Source organism: Synchiropus splendidus, chromosome 3, assembly GCF_027744825.2.
Source record: "Synchiropus splendidus isolate RoL2022-P1 chromosome 3, RoL_Sspl_1.0, whole genome shotgun sequence".
NCBI lineage: Eukaryota > Metazoa > Chordata > Actinopteri > Syngnathiformes > Callionymidae > Synchiropus > Synchiropus splendidus.
Window position 1 is genome coordinate 34,426,857 of NC_071336.1, and position 12,175 is coordinate 34,439,031.

A 12,175-nucleotide genomic window follows, 5' to 3' on the forward strand; every position below is an offset into this window, starting at 1 on the left:
GTGATTAAGTTGAATAAAAAATATTCAACTTGGAGAATTAGTGATTTGATTGATTCAATCGCAGTTTATGTATAAGAATTTCAAGTCCATCCAGAGTGGTGGAAACTACTGGTCATTGTGTAGTGAAAAACCTCCCCGTACCAAAGCAAACAGATGCTTTTGTTTGCTTTGGTTCAGGGAGGATTCCTCCATGGTTGTTGTTGTTGTTCTCATCCTAGCTGCCACGTGTCTGGTGCATCAGTGGGATCAGTGGAGCAGGAACTCCTGCACTGACAGACAGAGAGAGACCCTCTCTGTTGTCTGGAGAGGAAACTGTTAAAATAAAATAAAATTAAAACGATTGTGTGTGTGTGTCATGTCTAGAAAAAAAACTTCTTATCCTGCAGTGTTTTGGCCAGAGGGCCCCTCACATTAATCGCATGGAAGAATGTGGCCCCTGAGGACTGTGACTGGTCGTGGAGGCATCCTGAAACAGTGTCCCAACTTTCAGAGGCCACTAGATGGAGCTCCTGGTTTAGAAAGGATTCAACTTGTTCCTCCTCCACACACTCTACAGCAGACAGTGCCATCTGGTGGCCTTTGAAAATCACCACACCGTTTCATGAAACCAGACCACAGCGGCCCAGGTTTCCTCCAACAAGCCAAAAGAGCAGGTCCTGTTCAGAACGTTGGTCAGAATCGCATCAGAGGCCCAACAACATGCAAACAGCACAGCACTGGAAACATGAAGGGCCTCTCAGGTGTAAGTGACATTAAGAACAGATACAGACGAGGGATTCATTCGCCATCAATGGCAATTCATTCTTTAGTGCATTTGAGATTAAAAATAGCACTGAAAAAGACAGCCCCACCTCCAACTGGCATGTAACTGGCTTCTCCGTCTTCATCGATGATGAAAAGACATTGGTTTCACTGGGACACTCAAAAGACACACGAGTCAAGGCGCTTCACATTTAATGCCCTGGGCTTTATTGTCTTATTTTAGTGAGATCCGTCACATTTGTTTTCGTCTTTTCAGCCTCCAGGTGGGACAAGTAACCCTCAAGGACAAATCCTGCCATTGGACCGAGCGGGCATCAGATCCACAAAGAGCCCAAGCACTACTAAGTAACGCTGCCTTTGTGCCCGACTCTTCACAGAAGAGAGAACAATTCTTCCCCCAAAGGAAGGCACCCAATTCTTGTGGTTGTTGGCCTCGCAGCCATCTGGAGATTCTTGTTGGTTTTTTTTTTTCCACTTGAAACCAAAAGAGAATTAAAAAACGAGGAGCGGAGTTCCCTGGCGATGGCTCCGTCCCTTCTTTGACATGTTTTCTTTTTTAAAAAGTGGAATGATAAAACACGACGACGGCCCGCTCACCTCCCTCATCACCGACACGCAACACAAGGATGAAGTCAATGAACCCAATTTCACTGTCAACGTTACCACAAGAAACAGAATACAAAAATAAGTCTTAAAAACAAAAAAAAAAAACAATATCAGCGGGGTCATAAAAATGACCCCCAGACCGAATACAAAAGCAGCATTTATCAAAACCATCGAGGAGATTCAGCGAAAAAAAAAAAAAATAGTGCTTTTAATCAGAAGCAGCCAAGGCTTCTGGGTAGAGACTCCAACCCTGTTCGGGAACTCTGGTTCAGGATGGTTAGCTGAAGCCTCCCGGTGGGAGGGCGCGGGTGAGCGTGTTGGGGGCTCCTCACATACACTACGAGACTGAGCACACGTCGCAATAACGCCGGCGTCCACCAGGGAGCGTCGCGTCAGCAACTGGAGCTCCTCAACTTTCTAGAGCTTTTTTTTTTTTTTCCCCATTTCATCATGACCCTCACTTCACTTGTCTTCCTCACGCCTGCTTTCCAGCAGCTCTTTAAGCTGCAATTTCAAATGAAGAGATTCAACAGTTGCGATGGTGGGAGCTGCGTCACTGCCTCCACCCTGTCTCGGCGCCTGCGTCACGCTCGCTTCTCTGGAGTTTTCGCCAAGTCGTGCGGCTTGTTTCCCCCCCACACGGCAGCTACTACATTCACACGTCATTGCCAAAATCCCACATGAAAAGCCGTGACTGAAACGGCCCGCCGCCGCCGCCGCCGCTCGAGTCGTGTAGTGTACGGTCGGTGGCGACCCGAGATAAAACCTTTGGGGAGGGGGGAAGGAGGGAACCTGCTCTGTGTCCACGGAATAGCAAAAATACCGAAGGAGCTAGCTAACATTTACAACAGCACAGGAACCAACGAAGGTACAGTGTACAAATGAAGAGGATTCCAAACGGAAGGAACAGAAGCTGTAAACACGGCACAATAAATAGCTCCACCAGCAGGCGCCGCACCATGCACGTGACGTGACGTGACTCCACTGTACAGCTCCCACGCCGCTCGCCACTACTCGCTTGGCTTTGCGTTTTTTTTTTCCTTTGAAGTGCAAAACATCACAAATGGACAGTTCTGTATTCAAGTTATAGATATATGTATATACACGCGGGATATTACAAATATGTCGTCACTGTACACATTTCATCCTTTTTTTTCCTCTGTTTTTTTTTAGAATATACAGATTACTTTTAAAACCTTTGACAGTAACCAAAGAGAAGATGAGAAAGTGGGAGAGGAGGAGAGCGAGCAGCAGAGTCCTGCGGTCCCTTTTGCATTCCGGTGCTACGGCGCGCTGGCCGGGTCCTGGCCGGCCCGCTACGTCACCTCCATGGCCACTGTGTTGTCTGCTATACTGCTGAGGGCGCTCTTGTCCTCCTCGTGGTTCTCCCTGCAGGAGCAGAGGTCAGACACACCAGTCAGCAGATGCTTGCACAGGGGTTCATCGGCGACATGGTTCAGGAACCACCAGAACGTTTTGTTAGTCTATGGCGGCACGAGGGATTCCCATGCACCTGAACACACCGGTGGGCCTGTGCTGGCGGCGGAGAGGAAAGTGCTGTCTGGAGCCGAGCATCAGCTGAGGACTAGACTACCCTCTCTATCAGTCAGAAGAAGCTTCTCTCCGCAGGACGCCCTGGATGTACCATCACCAGTGCCTGTATCATGTCCTACACGTAGAGTCATCACTCTGGTTTCCATGAAAACTGTGTTTGCCGAATATGTTTGAAATTTGCTGATGTTTCGACCCTTTAACTTTATACAATCGTTCACAAAACTCGTAGCTTTTTAATCTGAGTATTTCTGCTTGTCTTAGGCACGAAGCTCCTCAGTGCTGTGCAGTGAACCGCTCTGAGGAGTGCAGGGAGACAGGGGTCGCACAGCACTTGGTTAGTGTGAGCAAAATAGCTTAACAGGGACCAACTTTCCTGTGGTTCTGTGAGTTTAATCCAGAGGCAAGACTTCATATATTTGGTTTGAATGAACGAATGTGTCAAAGTTTAGAAAACAGATCCACAACTGTTGCTTACCTCACATAAATATATGAAAGAAGATGAACATGAGACGTTCATTCAGCTTGGAGGACAGGAAAGAATCATGATTCCTTTGATCAGGGTCAGTCTCAGGTGTGGCAACAGCAGCAAGTTCATCTGTTTCTTGTTTGACCCAGATGTTTGTCTTTATAAAAAGCTATAGTTCTACAAAGCAACTTAAGTCTGTCGTTGACATGGTGTGCTGGGAGGAGAATGGGTTGGGGGTGGGGCCGAGCTGAAAGCCTGACTCTTATCGCGGTCAATTACAGGAGCAGACACGAGAGGAGACATTTCCAGCATCGATTCAGAGCAGCACAGAAGCTTCAGCCCCGTCTCACCTGGAGCCGATGTCGATGGAAGAAGCTGCCGAGACTTTGGGCATCTGCAGGTTGGTGGCGGCGGAGAGCTTTAAGGCAGACGGTGTCACATTGCCGAGGGTCCGGGGGAGGTGGCGTCCCGCCAGGGTGGCGGCCGACGGGACGCTCAGACAGATGTTGTTGGCGATGAGGACCTGAGTGGTAGCAGGACTGGTGTTGCTGGTGGCGTTGCAGCCCAAGAGTCCCAGTGCAGCGGTGGCGTGGGCGCTGGGCGTGGAGGTGAGGGTGGTCGGGCCGTGGGCAGGGGCGGTGGAGTTGATGGAGGCCTGCAGGAAATTGGGCGCGGAGGAGGAGGTGTGCGTGGACTGGTTGGTCTGGTGGAGAGCCGGACTGGTCAGATGTAACCCTTTGAACACACCTGAGGAGGACACGCAGATGTGATGTTGTTAATCCAGTATCTGGAGCTCTGCTCCAGCGATGCAGCCGTCCACCGTTCTGGACTTCCCATCCGATCCCCATACTTGTGAAAGTGAATGGAAACAGGACACAAAACCTCATACACTCGCTCTTGGAGCATAAACAAATCCATTTTCCGAGTGACGTAGGACAGACGTCTGGAGTCCAACATCATTGAAGGACACGCTGCACGCTGTTCGTTCACATGCAGCACCATCAACACTGCGCTCCCCTGACCACCAACTCATTTGAACCCGTCTCCTCACAAGATGACAACTTCCCATGATTCTCGTTTCTGACAGTTGGGTCTTTAGGAAGTGACGTTTTATTCTTGTTTCATTCAAGCAGGAAAACTGTAAAACTTGTTCATCAAAGCAATTTCTTGACTCATCAAGGCCTTCAAAAACAAGACATTTCTCCACAACAGCCAATCGAAGTGCCACACACACAAGCACACAGAGAAGCTGGCTGACGGAGGCAGCCGCAGAAGACACGTGGGAAAATGAGACAATTTAAAACTTGCAGAAGTCACAGCCTATCATGCTGGAGACGGAACAAACTTCTGAGCAGCTGTTGATGCAAGCGTGCTGAAACTGGTGGTGCAACAGTTGCACTGGATTGCAGGTCGCTCACCACATCTTCTGTGTTTGCACTCACAGAAGCGGAGCCGCGAGATCATTCTGTGACTCAACATTGATGAGCTTTTTGAAACATACATTTTCACTTCAGTGACTTGACTGAGACAGAGGCCCCAGTCTCACAGCATCAGACACACGTGTGAAGGACAGGATAAACAAACTGACAGCGTTTACTGCCGCGACGACAATGTAGTTGGAAAAAAAGCTGAGCCACATTTCTGCAGCCGTAACTGACAATGAGCACGGCAACAATGTGGGAGAAAATAGACCAGGGGGGCAAAATGCTGAACACTTCGCTTCCATCAGTTCACTGCTACATGAGCGACTCAACAGCCTCAAGTGCATGAACACTGGCATGTGCAGAAGCTCTATCACAGTGCTAAGACGAGCTCACCCAGCAGGGTTGGCCCATAACCTATCGTGCACAATATACCGCCAAAAACAATCTCTGCGTTGACAATTTTGCATCGCACGGCAAATACCAAAAACACATGGCACACGCTGTACTGGACTTGCATATAGCAATACTGACTGATGCGATCATTCATCACAAAACAGTTTCAAGAGAGACTGTAGTATGTCCAACACAGGATAGAATATAGAAAATGTATTTATCCTGAGAATTACAGTTATCGCTGAAATGGCTAAATGTGTTGCTATTTTTTTTTTGCTCATATAGCCCATCACAATCACCCAGGCAATGTCATAAGGTCGTTGATCACGGAACAAGTTCCAGAACCTTGCCATCACTGGATGAGTAACCATCACATGAGCCTCTGCAAACTTGGTGATCATCCCCTGACACTGACCATGTGCTCACATGATCAAACAAAACAGAGAGTCCACTGGAAAGCAGCAGGAAAAAGCTGACCACCAAGAGGGTCAGCAGGAGGTGGAACTCCTCTTCACACTGGTGAACCGACACTGTCCCCCACAGGCTCCCAGATCGGAGATGCCTCCTCTCTTTCTCAAGGCAAGAACCCTCGCTTCTCTCCATTGAAATGAACATCTAAAAACAAAAGCACATGAACACACCTGATCCGGTCACCACCCCGTTGACACCACTCGCAAGAACCTCCTCCTTGGACCTATTGCTGAGCAGATGGTCTGTGGTGATGAGCGCTGAAGCAGCAAACTGAGCGCTGGCCTGGTCCAGCGTCTTCGACACCAGCGGCTGAAAGAACCAAAGGAGCTCATTAGTGGCGCAGTCGAGCCGGCGTGGTGTCGCATGTCGTAAAACAAAACAGTACAGAAGCTTCGCCTCAGAATCTTTTATTCCACAGGGTATAAAAACGCGTTGCCGGCAAAGAAGCGGAACCATGAAAAATCCATTGAAGACTTGGTCCTTGAGGAACAGAAACGATGACCTTCAGAGTTGATTCAGTGATACATGAAAGAGTTACACTCAGCAAACCAACAAATCATGAGCACCTCAGCTGCTCTTCGTTGTGAAGCAGAAAATGGTCTGAATTCCGCTCTCGATTCTAACGGGACAACATGGATCTGCTCTTGGTGACAGAACAGGATTTTGAGGCCGACTGACCTGTGTGTTGACCACGACTCCAGAGTTGGTGGATTGTTGCTGCTGGTTGCTCTGCTCCAGCTGCTGCTTCTGCATGAGAGCCAGTTGCTCCTGGTGCTGCTGGTACTGCTCTGCGGTGAACACTGAGGGGAAACAAGACCCACAGTCAAAGGAAAGGAAACAGTGCGACCAGCTAACTGAGAAGAAACATCCTCAGCTCTGACTGGAGACAAACAAATATGAAGCAAATGACTTGTGTTGTTAATGAGGCATTAAAGTGGAAATTAGGAATGCTTTGATCAGGATCTCTGCTGATACCGATCACATGGATTGAAAATGAATTTGTAATCAAAATGATGAGACCTTCTGTGTACATGATATGAAAAAATGAACCATTAAATCATTTTAATCAGACTCGTTTTCATCTTCATTTCTGAATACAGCAACTACTCTTGTCTTTTTGACAAACAGCGATGTGAGACATAGTGAATCTTAAGCCTCTCTTTGCCACGACCGTGAAATATTGGGGTACTGGCCACTTGTAGTGGGACTCTGAGACAGAGCAGAGATTCTGGTGGCTAACAAACGCTGCACCTGGCTCCAAACCATCGATGGATTTGGTCGTTTCTGTCTCTCTGAGAAGGGTGAGCATCTAGCTGGGTGAAATGAATGATTATTTCTTGGGCAATTTGCTTAGCATTCCGAGGATCATGCTCGGACCGGCGGGCGTTGCCAAGCGTAAGCTGTGCCAACAGGCTGTTGCTGAGGAACCAGTCAGTTGATCAGTTGTTGTGATCGGCTATGACAGGTAGCGACCGGCATTCATCATTATCGGTAGTTGATTGATCGCAGCATACCTTTGTGTCAATGAATATTTATCCAAAAAAAAAGTGGAATTATCAGAAACATTAATTTCCAATTTACAAAGGGGTTGCAAAAAGGCAGAGAGAGGAGGACAAAGTTCATATTTCCCATTCCGAAATATCATCCAGCTCAAGCTCGGAAGCCACATGACAAAAAGCTCCTGCATCAGAGTTGCATCAGCCTCGTAATTTGTTTCACTTCAGCGTAGCATGGTCCCAAACGCTTGCAGAGAAGGTCACTGAAAGGACAGACGTGCAGCGGCACACACAATATTCTTCATCTCTACTCTGTCTGGTCATGTTAACTGCTGGCTGCACCATCAACATGCACACCTGCTGGAACCAGTCCAGACCATTGTCTAGCATTTCACTTGATAAACTACTCGACCCGGCCCATTACTGGACAACGGAACACCTCAACTAAGATTTCCTCACAGCGGGTCGTCAGCACAACACAAGACAGACTGCAAGAAGTCACCATTCCAGTGCAACACTTCAACAATCAGAAGCTTCATAATAAAAGATCACATCTAAAAAACAGTCAAAATCAAGGTCAAAATAAATGGAGGCAGCTCTTAGATGACCGTCAAGTCAGATTGTGTCGGGCACCAACATCCAGACATATTTAGAATCATACGAAAACCCATGTGCACACAGAACCTCTCAGCAGAGATGAATATCAACACTGCTGCTGAAGGTTTATTGAAAGCCGTTTGATCATAATTATTATTAAACTATATTTATCCTTCAATAATGCACAAAGCAATCGATGCACAACCAAAAGTGTCTCTGGATAAACTGTTTCTGTTGACAGCTCGCTTCATCAGAGACCAATACATTCAAACAAAAAGACAAAAACCCACTTCATTTTTCGCCAATAGCTCATGGCATCATCCTCGTAGATGCTCACACTACAGTCTCAAATCCTGGAGCACTCACCACGCCGAAGGCGCCACCAAGTCTTCTACTGCAGTGTTTTTCAACCTTTATAAGCCACGGCACATTTCATGTGTTGAAAATATCCTGAGGCACAACATTGTCGATTCTCTTTTGGTATGATTCAGAATTGATTTAAAAGGTCTCATAATACATTATTAAATAAAAATAAAAATCTGGTGGCTGTCTGGCATTGTGCAAGACTTGACAGGCTCCATGTTCACTCTAGTCTGGTGTCATTTCGGACTCCCAAGTGCCCGTAAACACTGAGCTGGACACGGTGCATAAATTGTACAAGCATTGCAAAACTAAGACCAAGCACCTCTGCAACACATCAAATGTGCCGTATCAACCGGAGACCACAGACATAGAACTGTCAGCTGCATGCTTCACAGACAGTGGCGGCAGCTTTACCAAGAGACTAAAATGTTGCTCAGCGAGACTAAAATGTTACTGTTCAGTACTGTTAAAATGTTTGCTGTTCAGTCGCCAGTAAAGGCAACATTCCTCAGAGTTTAAAAGGTGGCATGTTTAATGGATGTTTCTGCACCAGCTCTGAGCCCCTTCTTGTTTGCCATGGTGATGTACAGGCTGACAGTTGGTTAGACAAGAAGCCCCTTAGACGATGATGTTTGCAGATGACATTGTGATCTGTGGTGAGAGCAGGGAGCAAGTGGAAGATAAGCTGGAGAGGTGGAGATCTGCCTTAGAAAGGAGAGGAATGAAGGTTAGCCGCAGTAAGACGGAATCCATGTGTGTGAATGAGAGGGCACGAAGTGGTCAGGTGAAGTTACAGGATGCAGAGATAAAGAAGGTGGAGGATTTTAAGTACTGAGGCTCAACTGTCCAGGGCAATGGAGAGTGTGAGAAAGAGGCGGGTGCAGGCAGGATGGATTGGAAAAAAGTATCAGGTGTGATGTGTGACAAAAGGGTGTCAGCGAGTATGAAAGGGAAAGTGTCCAAAAGGGTGGTGAGGCCAGCAATGTTGTATGGTCTAGAAACAGTGGCACTGAGGAGAAGACAGGAGGCAGAGCTGGAGGTAGCAGAGATGAAGATGCTGCAAGCTTGTCTTGCATAAATACATGAAAGAACATGAACACAACTATAGAAACGATGGTTAGTAGTGAAGGAAAGAATCATTTAAATGTTTTTTTATTTTTAATCAATCAGGGTCAGCCAAGTCAAACAACTTCCAGGAGACCCATGCATCACAGAGTGTGAACCCCATACCCACTGGAGCCCAGGGCATCACTGCATACCGGTGGGGTGACTGACACCCTGTTTCAAAACCCTAGCTAACAGCTTAAAGGCGTAATTAAAGGTTTGAAGTGAAATGTCATATGAGCTGCCAGCTCTGCAGTGCAGTGTCAGGCATTGCAGGTCAGACAAGAAGCGCCATCATTCTGCCTTGAAGGTGTCGTGACAGAATGAAGGAGTGATCCTTGCTGGACCTGCAACGCCCAACGCTGCACCACCGAGCGAACGGCTAACGTGATGTCTCATTTGAAAACTTTGACAGTTCCATTAACAAACTGGCTATTTTTTTTAAATTATTTATTGGTTATAATCTCTCAGGTCGGTTACGGTTATTTGGCAAACTATATCATGATTGATTTATTTCAAATTGGCCATCCCTTTCTGGAGACTTTTATTTAAAAAATGCATTTTATGTTATTTGTTTCTGCAAATGTAGCATGCCAAAATAGCCAAGAGTTAATAGATGCAATTTGTCACAAAATTATAGGGGAGAACATAATTGTGTGTTGGCCTATTGTTTTCATTGGACGATGGCGACGCACCGCCAGGCCTTAAATTACAGTCACCACGTCATTGGCAGAAGGTCGCCGTGAAAATAGCTAATATTGTAGCCGATATCTTGGTCGAAAATCCCTGCCGTGTCCCTGATCACCGCACCAGCAGTTAGGGATCATCAACAAATTCTCATTTGGTCAAGTGTTTGTGAAATCATCAATCATGTCAATGACAGTGATGCAACCACTAACCGCTTAATGAAACTAAAACAGAGAAAGCAGCTTACTTTTTGAGAGTAACATGGAACTTATGTCAGGTTCAGAGCTGCCTGTGCCATTTCTCATGCACAACACATCCACTCTCACCCAAGGAGCCTGTCCACCGGTTTTGATAGTGAGAACCATGCCAAGTCAGGTAGGTGCTGATGACAGCACTGCAGAGCTTTCAGGATTCATTGCAATTGTGCAACAAATCACATCCCATAACTGATATTAAAGGCCCCTTATTTTATACTTTATACGGACAAGTCAATATTTCAACTGCTCGACGTTGACGCTGGGTACCATGGGTAGACAACATCCCATCTTATGCTACTCACAAAGCTACGAGGCAGCAACTAACGATTCATTTAAAAATCGATTCATCTGTAGATTATTTTTCCGACAAGAAATGTCCTAAAACCCACAGTTATTTTCACTATGACAAATGGCAACAACTTGAATGCATAAATATTGCTCTCATTAATAACAATTACACGACCATTTACACGCAATAATCCAAGACAATATCGGCAAAGATCTACCTCAAGTTGCTGAGATGGTGTATCAAGATGATGTATGCTCCAAACAACTTGCCATTATTGTGTTTCATTACCCATCATTTTTTTGCATAATTTTATTTGAGAAATGTTCCAATACAAGCACGCAAAGCTCCTAGAAAGCAAGTCTCAATGTCTGGCACACTGCTGCACATAATACATTTGAGAATAAAATGCAAGTGCAGTTTGTGAGTGTTCACACAGTATTAGTATGGAAAGGTTCTGCCATTTAAATGAATTACATCCCTAAGCGCTGAAAAAGCCTATTTGGAGAAATCTGTCATGACAGCCTAGAGATGGGGTGTCAACACAAGTTGCTACATCTATTGAACGACCACATTTGTTCAAAGAGAAAAACATGTTTTCCTCCAGATAGAGGGGACCAGTGAGCAGCACATGGGCCAAGCACATCCTTCAGCAGTGGGTGAATCTAATTTAACAATATAATAAAACTTTGAAAGTGAGTGGATTAAAAAAAAGAACCATTAACACTTGAACATCCCAAGCTACTTGACCCAAGTGTGAAATTCATTTTAAGTTGATCCTTCCTAGGTATCAGCATCAAGCGAGTACTTCACTTACAGGGCCAGCAAGATGAAATCCTATCAGCAGTTCTGCATGTTTAAACTACAGCTGAGTGGCATTTCTATTCCCTTCATCAAATGGTCATTTGCATTGCAGTGAACTGTGTTTCCATTATGTCAAGTACCACAACAATGCACCAAAGAAATTATCAATATGCACAGGATTGCACGTTAGCAACACAATAGAGAATATGGTGCATTATCTGTGAAAAGTCAACCAAAGGCTCTCATCAACCTGCAATCGAATTGAATTTATTCCATACCACTTCTGATCATTTAACACAAGGCACCACAATCCACAAACAGGAGATGGAAGGATTTAAAACAACTCTTATCCCTGTATTATAGTTCTTTAAAACCATGATAAATCATAAAGTTCAGCATGAAACACAGCATTATCTGTTTCGGGTAAAAAAAAAAAAAAAAAAAAAAGACAATAGTGAATGTCAGAAGAACAAACTCACCCTTCACTGGAGGAGGAGCTGGACCAGTGCGGTTCTGCAAGCTAGATCCTGAAGACAAGGTCCGGGTAAGTCCTGACAGAGATCGACTTAAATCCCTAAATCCACTCAAAGACAATTCCCCTCCATCTGAGGGATGATGAGCGAGCGTCCGTGGTCTGAAGTGCCTCCAACGGCATGATTTTATGTTCAACAGAATCTGACTGAGGTCCACGGGTGTCTGGGTTGATGAAGGGGGGTGAAGAGAGAAACTGGATGGGTCCGAGGTATTCTTTTCTGAGGTACAGACGTTTGAGTTGCGTAGAGGAGAGCTTGGAAGTTGAGAGGTGCGCGATTCTTGTTCTGTGCTGGAGACCAGGTCTCGACTGTGGCTGTCCAGGTCAGCATGGGTGCGGTCAAATACAATCCTGAAATAACCACAAAGCCAAA

At 45.9% G+C, this 12,175-nt stretch overlaps 2 protein-coding genes across 3 annotated transcripts in view; both read right to left on the reverse strand.

The window, feature by feature from the left end:
* Positions 1-12,175, reverse strand: part of LOC128755354 (tripartite motif-containing protein 16-like) — a 52,025-nt gene that overhangs the window by 5,626 nt on the left and 34,224 nt on the right. The gene's annotated exons all lie outside the window — the stretch shown is intronic.
* The window catches only part of LOC128755352 (enhancer of polycomb homolog 1-like), a 28,490-nt gene continuing 17,261 nt past the window's right edge, over positions 947-12,175 (reverse strand). For both annotated transcript variants that reach the window (XM_053858687.1, XM_053858685.1), the window contains 5 exons: positions 11,750-12,153; positions 6,355-6,476; positions 5,847-5,985; positions 3,739-4,135; positions 947-2,757 (listed from right to left, as the gene is read on the reverse strand). In XM_053858687.1, coding sequence (XP_053714662.1) covers positions 2,685-2,757; positions 3,739-4,135; positions 5,847-5,985; positions 6,355-6,476; positions 11,750-12,153 — 1,135 coding nt within the window. In that variant the 3' untranslated portion in view covers positions 947-2,684. The remainder of the gene's footprint in view (positions 2,758-3,738; positions 4,136-5,846; positions 5,986-6,354; positions 6,477-11,749; positions 12,154-12,175) is intronic.